The 27,983-nt window shown below is 40.5% G+C and overlaps 1 protein-coding gene across 4 annotated transcripts in view; it reads right to left on the bottom strand.

The window, feature by feature from the left end:
- Positions 1-76: 76 nt before the first annotated feature.
- The window catches only part of NCOR1 (nuclear receptor corepressor 1), a 54,568-nt gene continuing 26,661 nt past the window's right edge, over positions 77-27,983 (bottom strand). The window contains exons 14-47 of one of the 4 annotated variants that reach the window (XM_014254962.2): positions 27,757-27,858; positions 23,214-23,344; positions 22,513-22,730; positions 20,801-20,863; positions 20,330-20,469; positions 19,496-19,622; positions 18,285-18,840; positions 17,477-17,606; positions 16,960-17,155; positions 16,222-16,392; positions 15,877-16,037; positions 15,379-15,499; positions 15,174-15,275; positions 14,609-14,706; positions 13,652-13,820; positions 13,076-13,216; positions 11,703-11,786; positions 10,960-11,216; positions 10,497-10,857; positions 9,781-10,005; positions 8,750-8,959; positions 7,949-8,098; positions 7,246-7,419; positions 6,676-6,841; positions 5,952-6,448; positions 5,458-5,586; positions 5,189-5,346; positions 4,803-5,026; positions 4,243-4,380; positions 3,037-3,179; positions 2,443-2,496; positions 1,958-2,179; positions 1,496-1,678; positions 77-1,315 (exon numbers count right to left, since the gene is read on the bottom strand). In XM_014254962.2, the coding sequence (XP_014110437.1) occupies positions 1,128-1,315; positions 1,496-1,678; positions 1,958-2,179; positions 2,443-2,496; positions 3,037-3,179; positions 4,243-4,380; positions 4,803-5,026; positions 5,189-5,346; positions 5,458-5,586; positions 5,952-6,448; positions 6,676-6,841; positions 7,246-7,419; positions 7,949-8,098; positions 8,750-8,959; positions 9,781-10,005; positions 10,497-10,857; positions 10,960-11,216; positions 11,703-11,786; positions 13,076-13,216; positions 13,652-13,820; positions 14,609-14,706; positions 15,174-15,275; positions 15,379-15,499; positions 15,877-16,037; positions 16,222-16,392; positions 16,960-17,155; positions 17,477-17,606; positions 18,285-18,840; positions 19,496-19,622; positions 20,330-20,469; positions 20,801-20,863; positions 22,513-22,730; positions 23,214-23,344; positions 27,757-27,858 (6,189 nt within the window). In that variant the 3' untranslated portion in view covers positions 77-1,127. Of the gene's footprint in view, positions 1,316-1,495; positions 1,679-1,957; positions 2,180-2,442; positions 2,497-3,036; positions 3,180-4,242; positions 4,381-4,802; positions 5,027-5,188; positions 5,347-5,457; positions 5,587-5,951; positions 6,449-6,675; positions 6,842-7,245; positions 7,420-7,948; positions 8,099-8,749; positions 8,960-9,780; positions 10,006-10,496; positions 10,858-10,959; positions 11,217-11,702; positions 11,787-13,075; positions 13,217-13,651; positions 13,821-14,608; positions 14,707-15,173; positions 15,276-15,378; positions 15,500-15,876; positions 16,038-16,221; positions 16,393-16,959; positions 17,156-17,476; positions 17,607-18,284; positions 18,841-19,495; positions 19,623-20,329; positions 20,470-20,800; positions 20,864-22,512; positions 22,731-23,213; positions 23,345-24,547; positions 24,661-27,756; positions 27,859-27,983 lie in introns of those variants that run through there. The other 3 variants (XM_014254963.2, XM_088066024.1, XM_088066025.1) reach the window with 3 other exon arrangements.

Raw genomic sequence — 27,983 nt, 5'->3', positions numbered from 1 at the left:
TCAGATTGGAGGAAGGAAAAAATCACAGTACTATTTCAAACTGGTTGTAACAGAAGCCAAGTAGTTGACTCGTGTGTTGCTCAATTATTCTATAAAAGCACTTTCTTTTATTTAAACTTGGGATGTGGAGGTTTTTCTTCTTAAGGGATTTATCAACCCACCCGGAGCCTCTGTTCAGAAAAGCCATTTGCTGTGGTTAAATATGACAGTAAAATTTAGTAGCCTGTTTTGACTGCATACAATGCAGAAACAGAGAACACTAAGAATAGGCTTTTAGGGCACAGTTAAAATTCCCAGTGTGCATAACAGTGAGGTATGCCTCCAGAAGCTGTTCTTTTTTTGTTTCTTTAACCTTTTAAAAATGAACCATAACATACCCATGCAATAATATTTCTGCAGTGTTGCTAAAAAAAACCAAAACAACTGCACCAAAAATTTACAATGTGGCAGAATTTCAAATTCCAAAGAAATATATCATCTTATTCCAGCAAACTGGAGTTATGATAATGTACAGAATTCACTAAGGGGTCAGTCTTAAAAATCAACATTTTCACAAGAGCTTGAACACCACTGAGAGAGTGTGTCTAGGGAAAAAAATATATATAAAAGCACAATGCCTGCAGGAAGTGGCACGGCATTAAATGGGCAATGATGGTTGGGAGGCTGGGGTTCTGGTTAGGCTAGGCTGAGAAGGAGGCTAGGGTTATGAAGAGTATTCTACACTGGAGAAAATGCTTAAAAAAAAATTACAAAATGACCCCCAAAGTTTAGGCAATGATTTGAACATAAGTACACCAGATACTATAGCAAGGGAAAAAACACTGCAAAAAGTACTCTCTATTTACAGAAGAATGATTTAAAAGACATTATGGTATTCTTTACAAATAGATGTAGAGCAGGAATAGTCCACATTTTTAAAAACTCTTTACATATTTATCTTTAGTAAGTCAACCTTCTCGACCACAATCCTCCAACACACAGCCTGTGCAGAAGGCATTTCACAGACTCTCCAGCAATTCTTCATTGTGTGGCCCTTGCTCTCTTGGAAAGTCTCTGTGGGCACAAGTCAAAAATAGATTTCTTTTTTTGACCCGCAAATTAAAAAAAAAAAAATAAATCTGCATAGTTCAGTCATCACTGTCAGACAGAGTCTCATATTGTGCTGAAAGCAGTGGTGCAGGCTCTCGCTCCCAGATCCTGTTCTGTGGGTGAGTGGTTGCTTGGCTCATGGATGGGGGGGCACAGGTGATGGAGGTCGGGGGAGTGCTGCTCAGCATCCTCATGGTCAGAGGGTTATATGGAAACTGGGTGGAACCTGCATCAAAAGGCAAAAACACAAGCTGTTCTGAGATACCTGTGGTGGCTTGGGTTGTAACAATTAGCAGAAAATCTGTTGCAGAAAACCCCCACGTGCTGGAAACTTCTGGCCAATATCTGGCATTAGAGTACAATATCTGAGCTCTGCAAACACCTTTGAAAGAAGCCCATTCCTCACCTGTTGATGAAGGCCTGTCTTCCCAGGCCCACACTGGAGTCTGTCTGTGGTAGTCCCCTTCTGAATGTACAGATGAGACAGAAGAAGGTCTTTCAGTTCCCAAATATCCCTGCCCAGGAATCGGAGACTTTGACTTCCTACTGTTTGACTTGCCAATGAGCTTCTGCTTGCTGACCGCCCCACCTGGCAACAGAAGGGACAGATTTCACCACCCACATTTTAGCCTCTGTGTGTTTGTTTCTAGAAATTATCAGGTAGCACTGAGAAGCTTCAGGCATCCAATACACCCTGTTCTCCTCTTCCTGTTCCAGCAGTGTTGTTGGAAAAGCCAGGACAATAAATGCAAACACCACCTCTGCCAACTACAGAGGAAAGACAGTGATTTTCAGTGATACCAGATTATACAAACTCTTGGTTTATTTATTTTCTTTAAGGCCCTGGGATATTTGGGAATTGCAATACCTGAATTTGGAGATGGATTGGCTTCTTCCCTACGTGTCTCGTTACTCGCCGGTACCGCGGCACCGGAGCTGCCTGGAGCCACCGCAAGAGGTTGGGACATGACGACCCCGTGCTCCTCACTCTTGTCATCAAAGTTGCCCATCAGTGCTTTCCTAATAATGTCTTCCAGACCCAGATTACTGGCAGGATCTGCAAAGGAGTGACTCCTAGAACTGACTGCACCTGGGAGTGAAGAGAAAACACAGGGAAAGGTGGGAAGGGAGGCAAAAAAATTATCTCAGAGAAATTAAAAAGGGGTGTGGACAAAGATTTGGTCATTTTGCTTTTCCTTATGGTGCAGGAAATAAGTTTTAATGAAGGATATTAGCTTTTAAATTTGCACCATTTTCCTCTTTTACTGGACTTGCCAAAGAGTATAAATTTAAGATATTAAAGAGATTACATTTTTCTAGAACATGTGTTGTTTCTTTTACTGAAGAACTTACCTGAGGTAGTGACTGCTGGCAAATTGAATATTTCAGTCCCTGGCTGAGCAGTTGCTGCAATTAAAACACAACATTTCACTGAATTTTTCAGTATTGATGATCACTAACTGATCAGCTGTAGCCCTACTGCACAAGAAAAAAGCAAAAACATAGTTCTAGTATAATATTCCACCATGTCAGTGTTCATTACTGGAACTATATTAAAATGCTGTTTAAAAGACATAAGGGCCAAGAAAACACAAGCCATTTAGTTTCAAGACATCTTTCCAAATAGGAAAATGTGTAGTATTGATATACAACAAATTACAGACACAGTTCATTAGAATAGTGTTATTTTTTTAACAACTCTCTCATTAATTATGTAGTTTTCATCTCTTAAATTAAGTGTTAAAATGATGTGACAGTCCTACATACTATAGCATAAAAAAAAATCTAACCTTCTAGTTCTATGATCATAAATTATTATATGTATTTTATATTCATAGATTTATTTTAATTTGTATTATTTGATCATATTTAGGTCAGGACATCTGCAGGTGGAAGTCACATAAAGCTTAAGCTGGAAAAGTGAGTGAAAAGGCAAGTCCTGCATACCCATGTCAGAGTCACCTCCACCAGATGAGTTCAGCTTTCGAAATATCTCCTGTTTCTTGGATTTTACCATTGGTGAAGTGTTCTCAAGTTTGGTGAAAAACGAAGGCAGGTAACTGATACTGCCTGGAGAGCGAGAGTCAGTCCTGCCAAGACCAACACGTGTCAAAGAGACAGAACTTGTAAGATGCACATTTAAATCTTCCCAAAAGCAGTCAGGCAGAAACCACTAACAATCATATGAACACTAGGGAGCTCAATAATAACTGAGTTTGCTTAAGCAGCAGCAATCTGACAAATGAGCTTGAATTTAAAAAAAGCAAACAACTCATACGTAAATTAAAAAATAATCTAAAAATGAAGTAAAAAATAATCTAGGTTTCCTAGCCCAAGATCCTTACATTTCTAAAAAGTGTGATCTCCCCTGCCATGTTCATGAAAATTCCTTTGTATCCATCTAACATCTATCCTGGACTGTAACAGCCCTGCAGCAATTGCAGAGTAGAAAACCTGAAGAAAATTAGAATTGGTTTCACCAGCACGAGACTTCAGTAAGTGCTTTAGGTGCTCTTCCTTCAGCAGGGCAAATACAGGAGCACCCACTGCAGTGTGCATCTCCTACATGTTTGCAGACACCAGCACTGCCAGGGACCCCAAGAAGGTCCTGTGAAGTTTTATGGTGCAGATCTGACAGACTGGGACAGGGCTGCCTGACCCATGGACACCCCACCTTCACTACTCCTGGAAGCTCCTTAGCCCAGTGGAATTTCAAGTGATGAGAGCTGCTCCAGCATCGTAAGTGCTGGAAGCCTGGGTTCCTCCCCTTTCCACAAGAACAGTATCCAGGAATCCAACCAGACAGGAGAAGACTGAATGATTTAATAAAAACTGACCTTTCTCAAAACTCACTTCAGTTTTACAGAACTGGTAACCACAAGGAGTTTCACTCTAACATTCTCTCAGATGTGACACAGAACACTCAGCTTGCACCAAGAAACTTAAGACAGAGCACCAACATGTGACCTTTCCCTCAGCCTCCCCAAAGCATCTCTCAAATAGCAAGTTTGGGATGTTAGTGCAGAAGGATTGGCAGTGATTAACAACTTGCCTGTGGCACCAGAGGAAGGTCACTTGAAGTGCTCTTTAATAAAGACACTTTGCAGCACAAAGATTCAGATTTATGTTTTTTAAAGTCATTTTTACACCTACCTCTGTTCAGTAGGCTCAGCTCTTTGGGAAAGCAAAAGAACATTTTCCTGTTTCTCATGTACAACCGGGACCTGAGGTGGTGAGATTGGCTCGTAGGGCTCTGAGGGGACATGACTCCTCTCTGGAGATTTTCCAGGCCTACATCCACAATTCAGAGACAGATAATTACTCTCAGTGCATGTACAGCAATATTTAACTCATGTAATTTTCCAGTTCCTACATAACTGCTTATGTATAGTTATGTTACATGCTTTAATAAGCTTGGTGATCTTAAAAAGATGACTATGTTATTGTCCATAACAACTCTGGTAAGTTTTAAGTTATTGAATGTTTTCAGCCCTCTAAAGACTGGAAATTAAGAGAAGTAGCAAAGGAAAACCACTTATAAGTTATGTTATGGAGCCAAGCAATTGGCAAAACAGTAGAGACAGACTTTGCCTAAAAATAAGGCAAAAAAGCCCCTTTACTTCCAACCTACACCAAGATTACTGCACTATCTTATATCAACATCATATCTGGGCATCAATTAAACTTGCAGTTAGACTGAATCCATGCATTACCTTCCCCTGGCCTTGTCAGAGAGGTTCTCAGGGGACACTCTGGCCCCTGGCCGCTGGTGGTGCATGGGCTGTGACTGCGCCTCGGGGCTGTAGCGGTTCGAGGTCTTTGCCCGGCCAGAAACAGGCGTTGGAGCAGGGGTGGAATTCTGGAATGTAGTGGTGGGAGGCTGCAAAGAGGCCTGAGAAGCTGCTTGGTTTCTAGCAAAGTCTTGTGTGATAATTTGCTGGATGTCACCAAAAGAAATAGAAAAGAGATCTTGATTAGACATTGGCCACAGTGTAGGTATTCATGAACTAGACGAGCCTGATGGCAACAAATGAGGTTATAAATTCAGATATAGTATTTTGTAAAACTCTCAAATAGAAGCCATAATTACAAAACCTACACAGATGTGATCAGCAAGGGTGATGAGCCGATGGGTCCTGGGCACGTGTGCCATCCCCTCTGCCTGGGAAGAGGGAGGTGGAGGTTGCTGGGGTGAGGGGGGCTCCTGTTGTGTCCTGTAGCGGTGAATGGGGCCCTCGTATGGTCTGTTGGGGTCACCTGGTTGAAAAAGAAAAGGTCACTCTGTTAAGCTTCAAAGTTTGAAACTTCTGTGCTTTCAAATCTAAAAAAGGTGACTGTGAGAATATTTCCACAAGCAGATGAACTTACTCTCCACCTGGCTTGGTTTGGGTGTCTCTTGTTGATAGGGCTGTAGCTTTTCTTGAGCAGGTACAGGTGAATTTGCAGGGCTGATCACCTCAATGGCATCTCCAGGAGCTTCATACCGGTGTGAGGACACTGAATATCAAGCAAAGGTTATGGAATAAGATATAAATATGACAGAAAAATTTTGTTGCCTATACTTCCATGAAACAGTGTTCCAACATAAACCAAGTAATTTTCAGTTTCCTGACTTCTGATAAGATTTCTTTTATGATCCTGCATACATACATACAGCATTCATGCTGTAGCATGGAATTTGAATAAAGCAAACAACTCTGATTTTGCAAGAGTCACTCTATGCAAAAACTGTATTTGTCTATCAAGTATTTCTGCTTTGCAGAGCTGAATATTTTATCATTAAACATCCAAATGATTTCACATAATTTCCCTGAAAGTCTAAGACAGACAGCAAAGAAGTAGAGAGTTACTAAGATACGTACAACTACTGGAAGAATCTGAACTTTGAGAGCCCCTATCTCGAGCATCCTTGTCTGAAGCAATCTGGCGAGTGATGATCACATCTATGAAGTTAGCAGCAGTAATTGTGGTCTTTCCTCGAGTTCTCAGCTCTTCCTCGTACCTGGATTTAGGAGGAGGTCCTTTCTCTTTACCAGCCTCTGAATAGACTACTGATGAAATCTGTCCCTGGGACTTGCCACCAGAGTAATTTGCAGATGTGTAGGGGCACTGCACAGGCCTCTTTTCTACCTCCAGGGTCTTCTGCTCCATCTGCTGCTGGTCAGTCACCACAGCTGACCGGCGTCCCATGTTCTCTTCTATCCTGGTTCCTTCATGCTTGTTCTCCTTTGCTTTGGCAACTTCCATCTGAGGAGCAGAGGCTGCAGCATCCACAAGTGCTGCCAGGGCATCAGCAGCAGTGTTGTAACGGGAAGCTGGCAAGCCTTGAGTGATAGAGGGAGCTCCAGGGGTGAGCTGCCTGTGGGCAAACATTGAATAGCCTCAATAACATCACACAGAAAAGAACTAGAGCCATGAACACAATACAGCAAAGCTTTTCTGGCACTGATTTCTACCCAATGTGCACTGATGAAAATGATCTGATAAATCCAAGAGCAATCATGTAGTGAAATACCCTTTAACCCTAAAAGCACCTTTTAATAAGCTCAAACAGACATTTGTACCACATTAACTTCTAAAACATACATGATACGTAGCTGAGCAGCAGGATCCAAAGGTGTGATTACGCTTGTCCCATTGGTTCCTTGGAAAATACTTGGCCTTTGCTGCAGAACGTTTTCCTGGCTTCTGACAGAGGGGGATGGGGACCGGACATATCCATGACTGCCAGGTCTGCCAGGCTGCTCTGCACCTGCAGGACACAGAGAGGAGGGGAACAAACAAAAACAAATGATTACTCTTACAACAGTGTAGCACTGTAAATCAATGCTGTCTCCTCCACATCCCTTCCCCAGTTGTCTCCAACACTCTGGATGTGATGGTATGTATAAAAATCTGTTGACAATACTCTAAATGACATGCAAGCTGTGCCAGTGACAATTGGGATTCACTCCTCTTTAGGTGCTACATTGCTTTGAGACAAACTTCAAGAAGTTGCAGAAGCTGCAGTTATGACCAGAACAGCTTGGCAACAGGAACCTGCCTGAAGTGCAGAGTAAAAGCAAACTGTAAATGGTATTTGCTAATGGTGACTACATAAAATGAGCAGTTACAGTGTACAAGACAAGTGATCCAAGTGTATCCATGGGCCCTCACCTGGCCGGAGATAAAGTTCAGCAGGGACTGAGGTGATTCTCTCCCTCTCTCGTTCTCGTTCTCTTTCCCGCTCTCGCTCACGTTCCCTCTCCCTTTCCCGTTCCTTCTCCCTCTCCCTCTCCCGTTCCCGTTCAACATTTGCAGCTGCAGAAGCTGCCAGGTGTGTGGGGTGTCCTGGAAGGTCCACAAGGTAAAATGAAGGAGAAAAAAATATATTTAAGAGAAGCATTGTAAACACTTGCCTATATATTTTGCTATACACTTACAACACCATTTCCCAAATGTATTTTAATTCCACTCAAAACTATCCACTTATCTAGGAAGAAGAAAGCTTAACATACAGTGACAGTGGAAGGCTCAAAAGCCTTTTACTAAAGTGGTTGCTATACAGTTAGAAACTACACAGCTTATAGACCCAAATTCCACCCTTCAACACATGTAAAATGGGGTTAGTGAATTATAATCAATTTATTACACATAAAGACTTGACAGAATGAGGCAAATTCAGAATTTGACAGCGCTTCTACTGTAACTACACAGGATATCATCAAAACCCCTTTGCTATCCAAGTGAGAGGTGCATGCAAAAAGCATCTCCTGAGAAAACATCAAAACATGGCATTAATGGAAGCTGGATAAAGACGGTCAATTATCTCAGCATGTTAGACAATTAGAGCTGTCCCATGAGCCATGAGTGCTCTTACCTGGTGACAGAGAAGCAGGGTTGTAAGGTCTGGGAGGGAAAGTAAGCTGGGTGCCAGGGATATATGTGATTCTCTCCATGGGTGGGGTGCTTGTTCCTCCAGGATGAGGCACTAAGATAGTGGGGGCCATATTGTTCAGGTCAATAATCCCTGTCAGGAGATAACACATGCATGAATGGCCACTCCAGGACATGATCTACACAGTTAGAACTGAATGTTTGGTGGAGAAAATACAAGAATAAGGCAAGTGTAGAGCTATATTCCAGATGTTACACTCTCTCAGATCTGGCAATCAGCAAATTAGGAACTTACCAAGTCAGAATTTGCATTTGTAGCACTCCCTTTAATTGCCCCTTGGAAAAATGCATTTCACCTCTACTCAATAATCCCATCTTTTAGCAATTTTGGGTATTACCAAAAAAATAAAACAATCAGCATTGTTATCACAAACATTACACTTCTGGCTGTTGCTTTTATATTCTTTTTTAATAAGTTATCATTTTCATGTAAGTCTCTTTTCTGAAGTTTGATGGTGAGCTAAATATGGTTCTGATCACCAATTTAAACAAGCAGAAAACAATCTGGTTCTTGAACACTAGTAACTCTCAGAGAATCCTCCTTAAAAATATTAATTATAGAGTTGGTTTTCCTTTCCACAAAAGGCAGTTTCAAAAGAGTAGTCAGACATCACTACAGGATGAACACATTTATACACATGGCCTTGTATGAGTGCATCCAAAGCACAGCTGGCACAGCCAAAACACACTTTTAAGAGGATTATAGAAAGAGAGCCAGGCTCACCTCGTGCTCCTGCATAAGGGAGTGCTAAGGTTTGCTCCCTGGGGGATAATCCCCTGGTGACATCTGGCCGGAGGTTGACTTGCATCTGCTGGGAGGTGATGTAGTCGTTGAGGATGGTCTGGCGCGTGTTCTCCATGGCATACAGCTGGTACTGGCTGGGGTACCCCGGCGTGGGGGACAGTTGCCTTTGGAACAGGTAAGCAGCAGCAGCTGAGGGTGAAAGGAGGGAAAAGGAGGCCTTTAGGAAGCAGAATGATTCTGGACTAAATAAAACTTTCAGGTGTTTGTAAAGCTTCGGTGAGAGGTGGTATCAAGTCTCTCTAGCTGGTGCCAAATGAGTGAAAATAGCATTTTAATGCTAATGTTTTATTGAATTTCTGCACTGCATGCACACTGAAAGTGCTAAACAATCCAGATTGAAGAGATTACTTTCATAAAATTACAAATCCTGAAATTCTGAAAATGTAAAAGACTGAAATACCTAAAGAAGGTAGAAAATATCTCACAGAAATAAACTGAGGGATAGGTTAAAAGGTTACTGTATTTAATATAACCAGGATAACCTGATAATCCCTCAGTGAGAATAATCACAGTCCTGAACAAAGGACTTATATAAAATATGTAAGTCTCTATACAATTATATAGAATTACACTCTAATTCTCTAGCCTCTTCCACATCTTTCTTTGCATAGCTTTCCTGAAAGCTTTTAATATATTCCACTTACTAAAAGATGTATTAATAATATATAATATTATAATATATAATAATATATTACACAAAAATACTGTGAACTTTTTAACAAAACAGAAGTAAGTCCTGAACGGAAGTTACAGCATTATACAATACTATTTTACTAAGTTTCTTGATTAGATATTAAAACACCACTAAACTGAAATCAAATCACAATAAATGCTTCTAACCTTATAAATGCTAACTGGCCATTGATAACTGCCTTATAAAGGTATCCTTTCTGTGCATCAAGGCTCACAGTATTTCTAAAACTAAAAAAAGCCAACAGAAATTTATTTACCAGGATCCAGAGCCCTGTGAAATGGCATAGCAGGATCTAAATGTGGAGGGAGGTGACCCCTGTAGACTTCAGGAGTTGCTCCTCTGTGGTGAGGGTCAAAAGGACTGTGAGCCACTACAGGATCAACCCCTGGGACTGGAGATTTTGCTGGCACACTCTCCCTCTGTGTTGGAGTGAGTGTGTTCTTCCTTTCATGATTTGCTGGCTTCCCAGAAGATACTCCAGCTAAAAGCAATGAAAAACCCAAATTAATAAAAATTTTATTTCTCCATTGAAAATTTAACTGTAAAAATACACTGGTTTCCATTGACTGCAATACAACAAAGCACAGAGAACATTTTATATCACAAAACACTTCTGCTGAAAGAACTGTACTTTAAAACAAAAGATTGTTTACACTTCACTAAATCATCTTCCTCATCTAGACAGGTTTAAATCAGGAATAGCTTCTGCCCTTAAAACATTATCCTTTTAGGGACCACTATCAATGTGATCCATAATCAAATGTAAACTGAGACTGAATTGTCTTCCCACTTCCCTCTTCTATTATGGCATATTTTCATTTTCTTATTTCAATTAACAATTTACAGCCTTTTAAAATTCATTCTAGCCAACTTCCATATTGAGACAAGCCACTAGAATAAAATAAATAATGGAGTACATAAAAAATTAAAGTAATAAAACTTTTTCTCTTACTGTGGACCAGAATGACATACCCTCACTAACTCTATTCATCATAGGTGAACTCCTGGACATTGGACTCTGATAGTTCACAGGTGTCCTCCGAGCATTTGTATCATCATAAATCCCAGGGCTCAGCTGTGATTTGGGAGTTTCATGAAGAGTTGACCTGAGAACAGAGGGACCAGAGCTGACTACTGACGTGTGACGGGACCGCACGGCATCCCCGGTCTTCACATCTTCGTATTTTCCTCGTTCCACCACCTTCACGTTTTCTGGCACCATTTCCAGCTGAGGCATTCCTCGGGGCAGCTTGCTTGGTCCGGTGATTAAAGATTTTACATTGTGTTTGATGGCAGACTGGCCAGAGTTGCTTTCATATTTTATGGGTGTGCCCTGAAGAGGAAGAAGTTCAGGTTAGGTCATGTTGTGGAAAAAACTCCCCCAGCCTGACCTGATTCACTCCAGTGTGAGTGTAACAGTGCTTTCTGTGTTCACCTGAGATATGGAGCCTTCTATGATTGGCCTGGTGCTCTGCACCATTTCAGGAGTCTTGCGACTCTCTTGGCTCAACAGGTCCTGCCTTGGGATTTCATGGATGGAGCGACCCATCTCCTTGATGGTGGTGACCCCATCGTAGGGTTTGCCCTTGCTGATGGCTCCTTCAAACGTCCTGATGGGAGGTGACTCTCTCTTGATTTGTTTGGGGTACTTCAAACCTTCTTCAAAACTTTCAGCTGTTGCTCTTGGTGTGCCTTTTATAGAAAGAAAGGGTCACATGATTGGTATTAATAGCTGCTAAGTCTCTTTTTTCATAAGCAGAGTAACTAATTAAATTTAACAGTGAGACTTTGGTTTGCTGTAGTCTGTGGTAAGATACTCAAAGTCTGAAAAAATCAACAAAAAAATAATATTTATCAATATATTAAGGAAAACCTCCCATGTTATTTCAGATGAAATAAAATAAATAAATGCAGAGTTGTTAGTGCTCATAAAAAAAAGCTAATTACCTAGTATTGATATTAAAAAGCCTATTTTCCAATAAGAAATAAAATCTATGTTTACAGACTAGCTTTGAACACAGCACATGAAAAAGCTGCTGATTTATGCTCTGAAAACATTTCATAAAGTAAGCTCCACCTTTAACACAGCTCCCACAGTTAATAAGAGCTTTAAGTTTCAGAAATTCAGATTTTTGAGGATTAATTAACACTCCCCTTTCTAAACCTGCAATACCTCACCTTGCATTATAGAGCCAGACAAGACTGTTCTCTCCTTTAGTTCAGCGTGTGGGCTACCCCGAGGCAGTGCTCGGCAGATTAAACCTAAAATTAAAATGAGGGTAATTTAGAGAATTAAACAAGTGTTAAAAAAAAAAATCTAACCTTCAAACCAACAAACCCCCTCCTTCTTACACATGAGAGATGGTATCTGTACCCTGGCAGTACCCAGAGGGCCAAGCCTCAGTATGCCAAGCATTGCAGCAACATGTTATAAACACCTCCTGTCCTAAAAAAATAATCATTCAGTTCAAGTATTTGTGATACTGCATAGTTGCAAGTTTTAACATATTTAGAAATCAGGAGGTGTTTTTTATAATTAAGCTTAACCTTTGCTTCAAAAGCAGCCACTGCTTTTCTCACACTCCACTTTCCTTGCCTAGAAAGAAAGGTGTTCATGGTGGGAAGTGGAACAAAAAAAAAAAAAAAAAAATCCAAAATATCCTCCAAATTATCAAAGTTCATACTGAATCATTAGGGAAGAGATGAATTTACCGTGCCTACAGTAAGAATCTAAATGAAGTGCTCAAAACACTCATAATTTTTCGCAGTTTGAAAACAGAAAATTTGTCACTGATGAGACAAAGCATAAAAGTACCAAAGCAGCTTCTCAGATGCCAAAAGAGACCAAAGATTCAAATGCATCAGCAACTTAGAGGCAACACTGAATTTCTGTGTGCAGCCTACAAATCTCACATTCACATTGTTCCATCTGATGAACATGTCCACAAAATAGCCTCAAAGGGCTACCCAAAGATGGGACAAAATGCTTCTAAGAAGCAAAGCTCCATAGTTGAGGCAGGAAACCTTTTCTTGCATTTGTATTTTTCCAAAACAATCAGAAGAGTTATATAATGACCTGCCTTGGCCTCTGCAGGCTTTGTTTGATTATAGTTTATTAAAACACCACAGCACTAGGGATGCCCTGAAGCAGCATCCTGCAGTTCAAAGAGGTTTATTGCAGGAATGCAAAAGGTCAGGGCAATGTGATACCAATGTTTAGCTAAAGGGTGTGGCAGAGGCTGTGCTGGTGTGACCCAGTGTTTGAGCTCGACAGGACCACTGGGATTGTGGAGAATCAGGGACATCTGTCAGATGTGCTGAGAGCAGGAAGTGCCACCTACAGTAGCAGCAGCTGTGGTAAAACAGAAAAGAAAACTGGAATCTACTCCAGTCCTGTTTCCAGCACTCTCTAACTGTGGTATTATTGCATTGATTTGGTCATCAGTGTGATTTAAACCTAACTTCTCTGTTAGTCTGCACCCTAAGATAACTCTACATGCTCTTACATCAATGGATAAAAGACAAAACACCTTGGAAGCAGCTGTTTTTACCTTCCAGTGGTGCAGATCCTGGAGACTCCCTCAGTGACATCCCCTGCTTTATATTTCCTTCCATTGTATCATAGGTTCTCTTTAAACCAATTTCATGAGCAGTTCTTGGACTCCTTGTTCCTTCACGGACATTTTTAATAGCTGCCAAAACGTACAAGAGTGTGGTCAGGAAACGGGGACAACAAAAAAAGGAAACATGAATATTACATTAATGACACCACAGGTCATTAATATTTAAACAAAAACTTCAGTTTAATATTGTAACATTAAATATCAATTTTAAAAAGATCCTTTACAATCTGTCAAAAAGTTATTTGTTAAGTTACTCATTTATCATTATTTCAACTGAAGTTTAAAGTTACATGATACATTTATTTTTATTTTAGTACAAGTCATTTTAAACCTGGTTATTTACTCTATCACAATACAAACATTCAATGACAAATAGGAAATAAATGGCAAAGGAGTAGCTGAACTATATTTTAAACACACATCTGCTTGGAAGCAGAAACACTTCAGCTATGGATTATCCAAGCAGAACCTGACTTAGATCAGGTAGAATATACAAATACTCACCATCATAAGATAGAATATGCCCACTTTTGCCTTCATAAATGACATGGCCCTTGGCTGAGGCCTCCTCTCTGCACTTCTCTGGGCTGCTGTCCTCCGTAGCCAGCCGGGTGATGGTTCCCTTCAGCAGTGCATCGGCGGCAATGCCGGACTGGGACAGAGCTGGGGTACCCTGTGTGCAAACCCAAAACATCAATAAATTCACATGTTCTGAGTCATTAAAGAATAGGGAGGAGTGAAGGGAAAATACAACAAAAAAAACAAAAAAAAACTTTTTAGGTCTATAAAACCAACTAATTTATCAAGTATGGCTTAAATGTCTGCCTCTATTATAGACACTTAACCTAAATATGAGTAAGGTTATTTCTGCTACCTTGTCAAACAATATTAGCAGTGTATTTCACAGCCTGGAACATTTAACCTATAAATACCATTTGGGGGGAAGATAACATAAATCACATGGTGGCATTAGGTTTTATTTCTGTCCAAAGCAACGAAACCTCCCCTTCTCATCTCAAAGCAGAATTGAGACAATGGCTGTTTGTGACAAAGGGATGCCAAACCAACCAAAACAGCAGCATATAAAAATGATAAGACAAAAGGCCTGAATTTCCTTTCTTGGATTTAAATAGAATATGCACAAGACTGGTTACACTTGGTTTGAATATTTGAACTCAGGTGTGATGCAATTTTCAGGAAAGTTGCCCTTAGTTAGGTTTACCAAAGGCTCTGGTATCACTTAAAAGGTTTGAAAGCTCATATATATATAGATGAAATCATGGTAATGCTGACTTCAGCAACAGTGGTGTTTGAACATCTGACTGGATTGAAAGTTCTTTTTTCAAGGCAGTTCCCACCCTGTGATCATAATTTACTTCTTCAGACATGCAAATACATTCACAGTAATAGTCTGAAGATGCTGTTTTGCTACAGCCTTCCCAGCATTAAAAAGTAAAATACCTGAGTTATGGAGCCTCTCAAAGAAGGAATGGTCTCAACTGAAACTTTATTGGTTGGAGTTCCTCGTGTTATACTCCCCTCCTGTATTGTTGTGGTACCTGATTTGAATTAAAGACATCCTGATAAATAAGAGAATAAAAAAAAAATCCACTCCATTTGAAATAAAAATTCTATTGAGAACTGTTAGTTTACATTAAAATACAGGGGAAATTTCAATTTAACAGCAGGCATTTGAGGCACTTAGACTATTTCCTCTTTTAACATAGCATTTTACTGACTATAGTATTTTACAGCATTAACTCATGGCAATTAATTTATTTTCTTTTGATGGATTTGCTCGAGTGAGCATTGGCATGGCTTGTGACAAATATTTTTAAGTGAGCCATGCAGACAGGAGGAGCCAGCTACAAATACACATGCCTTGGAAAGCAGGGAGCAAATGAACCCTGTAATCCTATGATACTTATATAATCATAGAATACTTAAAACTAACACTTCAGCAGTTAATTCTCTTGGTTTTCTCAGGCTCTGACAAGAGTTTTTTAATCTGTGTGACTTTCTTTACCTCGCACCACACTTTCATGTTGTGCCCTGACCAGGAGTCCCTCAGGTTGGGAATTCTGGCTTCTGGGTGAGAATTCTTCTTGTTTGATATAGGGCAGGGAAGCTATTGAGGAGAAGAAGGAGAAAAAGATTGAGGTTTTAAAATTTCCTTTAATTAGGGTTCATTAAATAGACTGTATAAAACATGTCAGCTTTTCTTTCCTTACCAGATTTGGCCGACTCTTGCTGCCTTGGCAGCCCAAGGGATATAGAACCCACTGATGGCTTTGCAGTTTCTTGGGTATAGGAAGCTTGACTGTGGGATGTTAAGTAAGTGCCAGGTGTTCCCTGAAACAACAAACAGATGTTAACTCTCGTTTCTGGAATGAAGATTCACATCTCTTTTTAAAGGAGAATGCTAAAACAACTATGATCCCATCTGGAAATGCTACAGTGCCCCATTGCCATATCCCAAAGCAGAGAGCAGCGGAGTGTCACTGGTAGTTTGGAGATACATGTCACTTAAACTGGATATCCATGCCCTTAAATGTGAGTAAATGTTCAATTTCTAAACCTCCTGTAATTCCTGGACTTTTAGAATGATATGTACAGGTAGGTCTTAAGGGTTAATGCTGTGACTTCATAACTAAGTACAAGAAGTTGAAGACTGGAGAAAGGGGAAGATTTTCAAAGTAAGACAGATTTTCAAATAATAATTCTCTTACTTGTGAGATTGAGCCTCCCATGATGAAGGAAGGTTTTTCTGATGGCACACTGGTTTTGGAGGATGGAATGAGTGGTGGTGGTGGTCTGGTGGGTCTGGTTGTGGGCAGGCGAACTCCTTCGGGAATATTGGTTATCACCTGGTGAGGGGCTGGCTGGAGAACTTGAGGGGAAAAATTGTACATTAGACACTGCAGTGTGAGCAGAAATAGCACAGTACAGCCTCACTGGGCTAGGAAAACACTGAGCACCTATTCACACATACACACACACACACAGAGAAAAATATCTTTCTTCTATCAACTCACAAAGTGCTTAGGGAATAATATGATCCTCCAAATCTTTACCTGGAGGGACACTGTAGCGAGCTGCATTCATCTCAGGCTGGGGAGAGGCTTTATTGACTTCTCTTGGAGATAACCTGTAGGGTGATGCTGACCTTGTGGCTGGATTTTGCACTTGTGCTTCCTGTTCTATTCTCTTGACCTCAGCATAAGGCATATATGCCACTGGTTTCCCTGGAAGGGTTGATATTATCAGAAAGAGAAGAACCCTGGGTTAGAAACTGGAGTCAAAAGGTCCAGTTCACAGCACAGTTTTAACGAACGGACTACTCCAATGCCAGACACACCCATTAGGTACAAACAGTGCAATTAAAAAGAAGCATTAATGTGTTCCACCAAACTTTTGTGCCCTATTTCAGTGCTCAGTGTCCATATATGAGCACAGTTGAAACGAATGTTTTACTGCATGGAGTACATACTCCCACCTGCACCTTAAGCTTCTGGAAGGGCTCCCCTAGAACAGAATCATCTGCTCCTCCCACCTGCAAGCTGCATCTTTCTCTGTAGGAACAATAATTTTTGGGTTTGACCCAAATGGAACCAGTTTTCTGCCTTTATATAAAGGGGCCACAAGGCAGCTCTTCAACAGTAAGTGCAGCAGAGCAAGCAGGTTCCTTCCAGCAAGGAGCAGCTCATTATCAGTTCCTTATCACACTAAACTGTCACTCTCCAATGAGGCAGCAGAGTAACACACAGCCACAAAGCACTGGGTTATCCCAGTACAGATGTGGGAACACCAACCTTCCCACTCCACACTGGGGCTCTTGGAGGTGCCACAGGGGCTCACAGCGCTCCGATATTCCATGTCCAGCTGCTCCTGGCGCTGCCGCTGCTCCTCCAGCAGGGCTGACTCGTGCATGGCCTTGATGTGCCGCTGGTAGAGTGCATAACCACTCACTGGGGTGCCCACAGGGACAGAGCAGGGGCTGCAGGAAACCTGTGGACAGTGAGGGGACAATGTCAGGGACACCCTCACGGGCACTTCCTGGAGGAGCTGTGGAGCTCAACACTCCACTGGGTGTTTCAGAAGGTCCACACCTGGTTTTAAGCTACAGGGTTTATACTTGGTTGTACTTAACCTACTTTCCCATGAAAAATGCAATAATAAAGCAAATAATATTTTTCTTTATTTGTTTAACAATTTTTTGCCTGCTTAATGTTGTGACTAGATTTAAGGGTCCTAAATCTAGGACCCCTAAACAGGGGGCTTCCTAAAAAGGAGAACACTCCTTCAAACAGCACTGAAAACCACCCATACCATAGGTGGGATGACAGCTGCTCGGTGGTGAAGCTGCTGCAGGTCCATCTGCCCTTGCTTTATCGTGGATGATACCAGAATTGACCCAGTGGGATTTAACAGTGAGGGCTTTGACTCTCTGCTGAAGATACTGGGAAAAGAGACAGAAGGGAAAAATATCACCAAAAGGACCAAGATTACACATCTTAAAAAATATATAGACACAACACAAATTCAAACTTCAAGAATCAACACATTTATCAGACTGGACAAAGAAATGAAAAGTCAAAACCATGTTGTGTTTTGTCCCACAGCATATATGGTAGAAGAGGCAACAGATGCTGCTATATTTTCATAATACACAAAAATACCAAAATATGAGCTCAGAATCAACCACATCAAAAATTTCTGTATGCAGTACTTATATCAATGCAACCTTCTCTATAGAGACTGCTTTGGAAAAACACAGTAGATAGGAAGGACTACAGAAAAGAAACAGTAGTCTACAACAAAATGATTTCACATGGAGGGCTAAGACATTTGTGGAAAGATGTTTGAAGAGGCAGGAGAGTGCAGAAACACCATCACCTGCACTCTTCCAAAGCCCACATGCATTCCATGACTGGATACTTTTGGCATTTAAACATCTATCCCTGGCACTGTGTATATGTTACATTATATATGACTGACGCTGGCTCCAGTGCCGTGCTGGGGTGACACAGGAACTGCACCAACAGAACGCTGAAAAGACTTCAAACACCCTCTGTGGTGTCAGCCATTCCCAAAAGAGAAACAGCTTCAAAGACTGTACAGTCAAAGCCCTACTCACCCCTGTCTGTCAGGTTCTCCATCAACTTCCTCATCAGCACTGCAGGTGGCACTGGAGTCATTATCTGAATGGGATTCTGGTCTGGCTGTAGTAACTTGCTGGGACAGGCTGTAGTCCATTTCCTCTGGTTCTGACTTTTCCTTGGGTTTCTCCATCTCTCTCTCTTTGGTATCACTCTCTATTTTCACTTGAATATTCTCTGGCAGCCTCATTTCAGTCTCTACAGGTTCTACTTTGGTATGAACTGGAAGAGTAATCACAGGCTTAGCTTCAGCTGAATGGCTTCTACTGTCCACCTCCATAGGCTCTTCAGCCTCAGTGTTTATTTCTTCCTTGACCTGTGGCTCGGGGTTCTGAGTTTCAGCTGTTGATACACTTTGGGCTGGTAAGGAGGGAGATGTGCTGGTTGCAGATTTAATGGCAGATTCCTGCTCTGCTGGGGTCTCAGTGGTTACTTTTGGAGCAGCAGGCTCAGATGGAGTTTCTTCAGTCGGTTTAGCAGGTTCTGCTGGAGTTGGAGATGGAGCACTTTCTGTATCAGAACTATTTTCAGCACCTGGGGAAAAAATGTTTCACCATGAAGGTTCATTAAATGAAATCTGGCAAATTGGGTGCAATAAGGATCCATCAATTTTAACCAACCCTGCTGCAAAACAATTCAGTTTGACTTATTATAGAAATGGACAATTGGCTGAATTACACAAACACTGAAACTAAAAAATACCAACTACTAAAAACGCAACACTTAGTCATCTTCTCTCATTCACTGTTTACGAATTCTATTACCTTTTGCTCCACAAAAGACCAGCCAAGATTGACTGATGTTGAGTGTCTATAAATAAGCAGTTACAACCAACAAATATATATAAAAAACCCACAACAAAAAAAACACCACTTGAATTTGCTTGTCTGAAACTTTACTGAGACTACCAACCACCAAAGGTTACATTATTTGATTCAACTTGTTTCAACACCCCAGATGACAGCATAATCAAAGCATCTCAAAATACTAAGCAGCAAATATCTTTAGGCTGCTAAATTCTAAAAATGCTGCACCCTCTCGAGTGAATTCAAATTGCTAAAATCCAACTGAAAGAGCATTTGAACAACAACAACATAATGAAGTGGAGTACAGCTTTCTGAGCATATAATTAGCACAAAACATGGGTTCCTTTCTGTGCACACACAGATTTCCTTCCTAGAAAAGCTACCTTCACTGTCTTCTGGGTTCTCTTCTTCATTAGATGCCTCAATATCTTCATCCTCCTGAGCAGACACAGTTGAAGCCACACTCTCACACTGTGACACATCTCGCTCCTCTCGGGGCCTTCGCGAAGACTGAGGAAGACACAGCATTAACAATGTACTGAAAATTCACAATTATTGCCTTTTACTGCATTCTCATTTACCAATCTAAGGTTGAAATGAAGGACAGATAATCTCTGTTTAGCACAGTCATTCACAAGGGGACACTCTTTCAACTTCAGGCCAACTTTTGCTGCTCCTGACTGAAAACAAGTTTGGGAACAAACCATGGTCTCACGGCATGTTTGGGGGACAACAGAACAGCTGCAGCAAACAGACACTGACATTCTTCACCTCAGTGAGAAAAGACCAGGATAGCACTGCAGCTTAGAGGATTCCAACATAAAGCATTCTACTTTCAGTGCCCCCAAACTTTCAGTTCCTGGACTTCTACCACATCTCCTGATATGTTTGGTAAGGTCAGTTCTTGTTGTGTTTCAAGGAGCTGCTGTACATCTGCAGTTACTCATGCACTGGTGAGGAACTTGGCTTTCAAAACACTGAAGAACTCTTCAGGCTCAAATGTTTTACTTAGTACAAAATCTATGGCATTTTAAAGCAAGAAGTGGTTGCTGTCACAGGTCAGTGATCACCCTTCTAGGAGATTTATGTCACAACACAAAAACAAGTAGGAAAGGAAATGAGTGGTGATTGCAAAACATGCTTAGAGAAGTGTGATGGATGACTTCAGAAAGATCCAAGTCTTCCCCTGCAAGATATTCCATGTCCACAGCACTCACCTTCTGTTTGTGCTGTTGGAGGAGACTGTCCAGGTTGTGTCTCCTTTTGTAGTTGAAGTAGAAGTTCTTACACTGAGCTTCACTTTTTGTCCCAACCATTTTGGCAATCGCTGCCCAGTTTCGCCCGTGTTCCACTAGACCTGGTCAGACATAAAAGAACCAATATTTACTGTGATCAATAACTCAGCTATCCAAACCTCAATAAATGGAACAAGAGAAGGCAAGACAGAGAATCACTGCTGTTCAAACAGTTCAAAGTAAGCCAAATGAAGAGTCAACATAAGTTTCAAACGATTATTTTGTCTGTTGAAACTGCTTGCCTTCTCTTTTTTTACAAAAAACCAACAGCAATTTTCAAATCAGCATAACGTTGGCATAAATCACAGCAAATATATTCAGTGATTCAGTAAATCCTTGAAATTTTGTAAATGTAACTATCCAGAAGGAAGTCAAAGGCTTTACAAGGTTTACCTTTCTTAGCAACTTCCATTTCTTCTTCTGTCCAGCGGGATGTCTCCACAGGCTCTGTAGAAGCTGAAAAAGAAACAAAGACACTGAGCAGAGAAAAGACCAGGATTCATTGTCATGGCACCAATTATACATCCCATAGTCAAGAAATCTATTTACATTATGGCTTGCTCAGGTCACTGGGGAAAGCTCTCTCCACAGAGGGAAGCAGTCAATCTCCATTAAACCAAGTCAAAGATACAGAAGGAGCCACTAAAAGCTCAGTGGAGAAAAACTGTTCAAAACTATTCTACCTACAAAATTTGGATTAATTGTCTGTCAAGGAAGATTTGTAAGTAACTTAGGTGTACTTATCAGTAAAAAATTATTTAAAATGTCTGTAATTACCATCAGCTACTAAAAGCAGCAATACAACATGCTCTAAGCTAGTTCAGTGCTGTCTCACTGTTGGAATGGTTATTTATTGGGTGTCAAGAAATCTACTGTTCCTGCATTAACTGAGTCTCCAACTAGATAAATGGACAAAAAGAAAAGAAAACAAAAAACCCCAGTAAGCAAAAGCAAGCAGAAAACTAAGTATGATTCAGTGCAAAGTGCTTTTCATTCACTCCTTTGGATTTTGTATCATCCTGTTTAAATTTCTGAACAGCACTGAGCTGCACCAGCCTCCATTTCCTTTCCATAAAATCTGCCATTACACATAGCATTTAACAAAGACCCTGCAACAGCTTCCAATAACAAACCACAAAAGTAGGACACTATGAAGTATCTGATCCATTGAAAAACTGCTTTGAATTTTACAGAAAGACCAGAATAAATGGTTTAAAAATAAAACAAAACAAAAGCAAAACCCACTATTTCTTCAGACTTAAAAAAACCCACTGCTTATAAAACCCCACTGTATCAATGGAGCAAGAATGTTTCTCACAATCTCTGGTGTTTACAGTTATACAAGAACTGATGATGTGCCCACTTACTCTCTTCTTTATAGGCAGAACATCTGAGTAACAGAAGAGTTATTACAAGCTCTGGAATAGCAGCTGCCTGTAACTACCCAGCTGAAGCATAAGGAGCAACAAATTTTGCCACAGCAGAGCACTGCAAGAAAAAAACCACAACCTGCCCTGCCATCCTGGATAATTATTTACCAGCCACAAGATATTCCGGTATTTCTGCATCAACACAAATTAGGTCAGCCTTTTCCAAAATACACTCAGAGAATATGTCGTCTTCTTTAACTATATCAGCCAAGAAAGTAACATTTTATTTTTAAAAAGCCTCTTGCTATCTAATGCAGAAAAAACAACTTGCCAAGATCTATTTCAGCTTATGAAACTCCCTGAAGGACTCAGATATCAGGCCAATTATTTAACAACATCCTCTGTGAGCTGCAGGCTGTAAGTGAATCTGTGTCACAGGCACCTGGACCACTGCAGACCCACCATGAACCTGCACAGGCAGACATGGTGTTAACACACAAAGGCTGAGCTGCCTTTTTCCCCTAAGAGTCAGCTGATTGCACATGCACTATTCATGAAGTTACACTTGTGAAGTTTAACAGTTCCACAAAGTCACAAAATTATAAGCAGGGCTAAGAATAAAGCTGGAATATTTAACAGGAAAACAGAAGTGCACTGATTGCTTGGAAACAACCCCATGTCAGCGAGGAGCCTACGACCAGCTGGATCCCTGGGAGTGCTGTAAATGCTACTCACAAGGTTCTGGTGGGGGTGGCAGAGGTGGTGGTGGTTCTTCAGCAGCTGCAGCTGCAGCAGCATTTGCTTGTGCAGCTTCATTTGTCATTGATCTGGTGATTCTGCCCTTACGCCGACCTTGGCTGTTGGCAGTTTTTCGGCCCCGAGGAGCTGCCTGCTCCCTTTCCTCTGTTTCCTCTGGTGCAACTTCAGTTTTGTCCTTTTCTTTGGTATTCTCTCTGGGAACAGGTAAAATATAATTCAATCACATTCAGACAGCCATCATGAGCAGATATTTCTGAATATCATGGGACAAAAAAAACCCAAACTCCACAAACTAAACTCCCAAAAGATGCCTTTAGTGAAACAGAATTCACTTATTGCCCACAACTTCCAGTTGCCAGACAGTAACACAGATACATGATTTTGTCAGCTTCAAAGAAAATATGAACACTCCATGTGTGATAGAACATATGAGAAAAGCCCAAACCAATAAGATATGGAAATTATTACATGTGCAAAATAATAATTCCATTACTTTTTCCACTGATCTGATTAGCTCAGCAAGACAGAGAAATTTGTACTTCCAAAAAAATTGTTTCATACACAAAAGAAGTTTTCAGTCCAGATTTCATTACCAGGCTAATGCAAATCCTGTTCTGATCTTTGCCAAAATCTGCAATCTAGGGTGAATTCACGCATTTCAGCACATACACACTTACTTAGATTCCTCCTTCTCATCCTTCTCCTCCTCATCTTTCTTTTCCTCCTCTTTTTTTTCTGATTTGTCTGATTTTTCCTCTTCTACCTTTTCTTCTACCTTTTCTTCTTGAGAAGGACGAGCAATCTGCTGCTGAAATGAAATAGGATTTAGATGATAACTTGATCACACAAAGGTGCAGCATCTTGCCCTCAGAGCAGCACAAAAACTGATGCTGCCTTACTTCCCACTTGATAATGTTTTAAGCTACAGGCACTGCATGGTGGTCGGCATAAGAACAGAAAAACTCTGCTTTATATCTTATAAATTCCATGGAAGTACAGGAGGTGTCTGCAGCATAAGCATGGAGGTGATTGTGTACAATCACACACTGGCTGTTGTGTCCCCCACTAAAAACGAACAGCTATGTTTTAAAAGTGCTTAGGGAGGTCTGACCCATGTAGTGAGGGTGTTGATCCTCTCAAATTTTATTTTTAACTTTGTGAATTTTATAGTGAAACATGATCTTACAACTGGGGAGCAGAAGGTCTTGTAGCATGAAAGTTATCAGCAACTCCAAGTTGCTCAAAACTGTCACTAGTATTTAAAAAATATAATTGTTAAAAAAAATGGGTTGGGAATTTTAGACTTACATTTCCAGTGACTTTACATATAGAATTATTAAAAAAAACAACAAAAATTCTTTTCTCTACTGAGATGGGAGCTTTACAAGCACAGTAAACACCGTGCTTGTCTCAAATAGATACCCAGAGTACATCTGGCAATTCATGGAAACACAAAGACAGAGAACAAGACAAGGACAGGGCATTACAAGATTGCTGTTCTAGCACTCCTAGAACTTGGATTTTACACTCTACTGAAAAAATCCTCAAAATAGGCTTTCCTTTTTCACAGAGGAAGCAACCACCTTATGAGTGCAGCAGCAGCAGGTGTCACTGTTTCACTAACTAAACTGAGGCTGGACATAGTCACAAACTGACTTGGTTTTGACATTTTAATAATGTGAACTGGAGCAGAAACTCTAAACACTAACCACTATCATCTTGCTGCAAATTATTAGCAATTAAGGTGCTGGTTATTGATTATGTAAAGACTTCCTTCAAACAAGATGTCAAAGACATGCTAATATAATTTTTTTCTGTTTTCTAGATAGACTGACCTGAAAACAAGGAATTAAAATTGAATTAAAAAAAAAAAAAAAGAAAATTATTTTACATCTAATGTATTTAGAAAACAGTTGTTGAAAATCCTGTTCTTACCAGGCCAACTTATCACTTGGTTCTCTGTTACCCAGTAATTTTATTTAAGCTGCATAATCAATGTATAAACACAAACCTTAAAGGATTCGAAGCCTCGGTCATCGATGTTCCTGCACATTCATCTGCTGATTGAAACTTTTACTGTCCACACAAGGGGATGGGCTTGAGCTCAGGGCACAGCTCAAGAGGACAAAACCCACCCCAGCAGCAACATCCCAGAGCTCCTTAGCAGAGGCTGCCTGACCCAGCAACGTGTTTATTCCAGGAAATTGTGTCATTCTGCCACTTAAGCTGCCTGCAGCAGTGCTGCCCCTCTCACACAGCACCTTCTAATCTCCCTGGAGTCACCAGAGGTGATCCCGTCACACACAGGCAGCGAATTTCTGTCTGCTCACATCACTGGCCTCCCACCTGCTGCTGGCCACGGGCTCCAGACACACTCACTGCAGGGACACAGCCAGCACTGACCACTGCTGGCCACCAAATTAATTTAAAACTTCACTTAAACTTCTTTCAACAAGTTATTTAAGGAATTCTCTGTAAACACAGACTCACAGGAGGGTTTGGATTTGAAGGGACCTTAAAGATCATCCAATTCCAAACCCCCTGCCATGGTCAGGGACATTTCCCACCAGACCAGGTTGCTCCAAGCCCTGTCCTCAACATTTCCAGGGATAGGGAAGTTAAAGCACCATACAGCCATGACTTTCTCTCAATTCTATGTTAGAAACTTGCTCTACGCTTGACAAGCCTTGGTTTAAGACACATTTGTTCAGTTGCCTCTGTGACACTCTGGGACAGTTTAGGCAGCATTTTATAAAAAGCCCTTTCTAGACTTATTTGAGGACAAACACACATCAGAATTTTATTAGCTTTGCACTTCTTCACATCTTTGATCCAGCACTGAGCTTCTTTCAAGTGGAAGCCCCCACACTGAAACCTGAGTCAAGCTGTGCTCACTGCATTCTCTGAAGGACTTCAACGTCCTTACCATGATTAATATCTCCTCCACTGCAATATTCCACTTGCTTGCCTTCTAATTTACAAAAATATATGAACTATTAAAAGTTTAAACTGAAGCACCTGTTATTAGCCTAAGCCCATCCTGGAGCACCTCATAAATCTTACATGACTTGTGTTTGCCAATCAGCAAGAAAGTTTCAAGTTGCTACTGAGAGATATGAAAAATATCAGCTTCAAACAAAGCTAGAGCATGGGAGGGGGAAGGGGGTGAGCTGCTTTCTGCAACTGTAAGATAAGTTCAAGCAAGCCAGGCAGTTCAACCCTCTCAAGTTCTTTTTTACCAGCTGTTATATATGCTGCTAATTAATCATTAATAAATTTATAAATACAAATATGATTTTTGACACCATTAGTTCTTTATTATTAACATGCTAACTGCAATACTTCTGAAGTTAAACTTCCAGAATTTCCCTTTTAGAGTGCTGAGAGTATTTCCGTGAGTTGGCAAGTCCAGCTCAACCCTCTCCAGAGCTAAAAACCCGGCACTTTCTCGCATCCTTCCCAGAGCACACATTAAGCTTGGCCAGCAGTGGCCCAAAGTTTAGGGATCTGCTGTAGCACTTAAAGTGGATCAACAACCAGCAATTACAGAGTACAACTCTGCTACAATTCCAAGAGCAAGTAATCTGAGCTGAACAAACCTTCAGTGTTCCAAGTGATGTATTCAGTTACATATAAATCAGCACTCACAGGAGCAGTACAAAGTCAGGCAGAGCACCTTGAACTGAGCTCACCATGTAAATTCATGCCCTAGTGTCTAAAGCTGGAATTCAATCTTTCTGTTCTATATACATTATCCAAGGAAAACAACTATTTATGGATAGAAAAGTCCATCCAAACTTTGAATTCTAACACTTCCAATATTCTGAAGTTTAACAACATGGAAAAGACATTTAAATACACAGTAATGACTTTCTAAATATCTCAAAATCTCCAGTTCCACTGCACTACAGCTGAGCCAGTTGTATCTCCTCACCCCTTAGAACAGCACCCAGCAAAGGCACCCCTCAACACGTGACACTTCCCATGATCACACCAACCTCATTTTATAATGGCACAAGAAACTGAGCCACTACAAATGGCAGCACTCCCCCTGTTAAGTGCCCACAGTGATTGTTCATATTTGGACAATCCTGTTTATTTCCATCTTCTTTTCATTTGCCACACATGTAGACTTTAACTGCAATCCTTCCTCAATCACTACTCCAACAATGACCGTTCCTATTAAAAAGGATTTTTAGGCTTAAAAATTCTAACAGAAGTCCTGTCAAAATACAGGTTACTTCCAATAATTCCTCCCATCAGAGCAGAAGCTCCGTGAAATCCTGTGCACAGTGACAATGACATAATTCCAAGCAATCCATCATTTTTGGGGTACAGACAAGGTGTTCTCCCATGACAGGACTCTTCTGGTAGGACACCAGCCTGTAATTCCAAAGGTTTAAATATAACAGCACCACACAGGCACAACCCCATGGCTGTTTCTACTGAACGTGATCCACTCCTCAGTTGAAGCTGTTTGCAACAATTTCATATTAAAAATATACATTTACTGGGACTCCTAGAAAACACTCAGTATTTGTGTATTTCAGTGCAATATTTACTGCATTTACTGGTCTGCAGAGCAGATTTGTGCAGTCCCAAAGTTTCAGGGTTATTTTATTTTCCAATACCCACATTAACCCTGCTAGCCTAGCAAATGCATTTATAAAATGCTGTTCTTTTTCTCTCCAAAGACTTCCAAAGGAACACTTCCTGAATCAGGAGGATTTTCAATTCACATGCATTAAATTGGTCTCCTTCTTCTGGCTCTAAAGTTGCAGTTGGACTTTGAGCCTGACCACCAAATAAAGATCACTATTAATTTCTGCTTTTTGACAAACACTGACATTATGAACTGATTACACATTTTCCACTGCAAGTCACATGCTAAACCTAATTTCTCTTGGCTCCAACATAGGATTTAATGATGGATTCAACCTCAATGTCTGTGGCAGAGTCCTCAAAGAAAATGAATTGCCATATTATAACAAGTAAGAAATGTGCAAAGGAAGAAGATATTTCAGAGAATTAAAACCAAACCAACCAACAACACCCTTGAGGTCAGGCTCACTTAAATTTTAAAAGGGCAGCAATACAATGAAGGAAAAATAATTATTTTCACCCCATGCTTATAATACATTGCTATCTCACATAATGAAACAGTTGTAAACATGAAGCAATAAAATAACAATACCCAAGTGATGAATAAATTCAATGTACCTGGTTTCTTCCTCTGCGTTTGCCATAATTCCTTCGCACAAGGGCTTTATAATTTTCATTTTTCTTGGTCAAATAATAATATAATACGCAGTCAGGAACATTCTAAAGTGAAAAAGCAGGAAAAAGTAGAGTTTACTCCTCATGAAAAGAGAAGATTTGATTTTTAAATTTTTCCAAACACTTAAAAGTATTGAAGTTTTAAATAGTTCTTATTTTAAAATAATTTT

Source organism: Pseudopodoces humilis, chromosome 23 (genome assembly GCF_049639895.1).
Source record: "Pseudopodoces humilis isolate 2021_Gansu_Grassland_sample_001 chromosome 23, ASM4963989v1, whole genome shotgun sequence".
Taxonomy (NCBI): domain Eukaryota; kingdom Metazoa; phylum Chordata; class Aves; order Passeriformes; family Paridae; genus Pseudopodoces; species Pseudopodoces humilis.
Note: the sequence above shows the minus strand (reverse complement) of the source record. Positions and strands in the feature narration are given on the sequence as shown.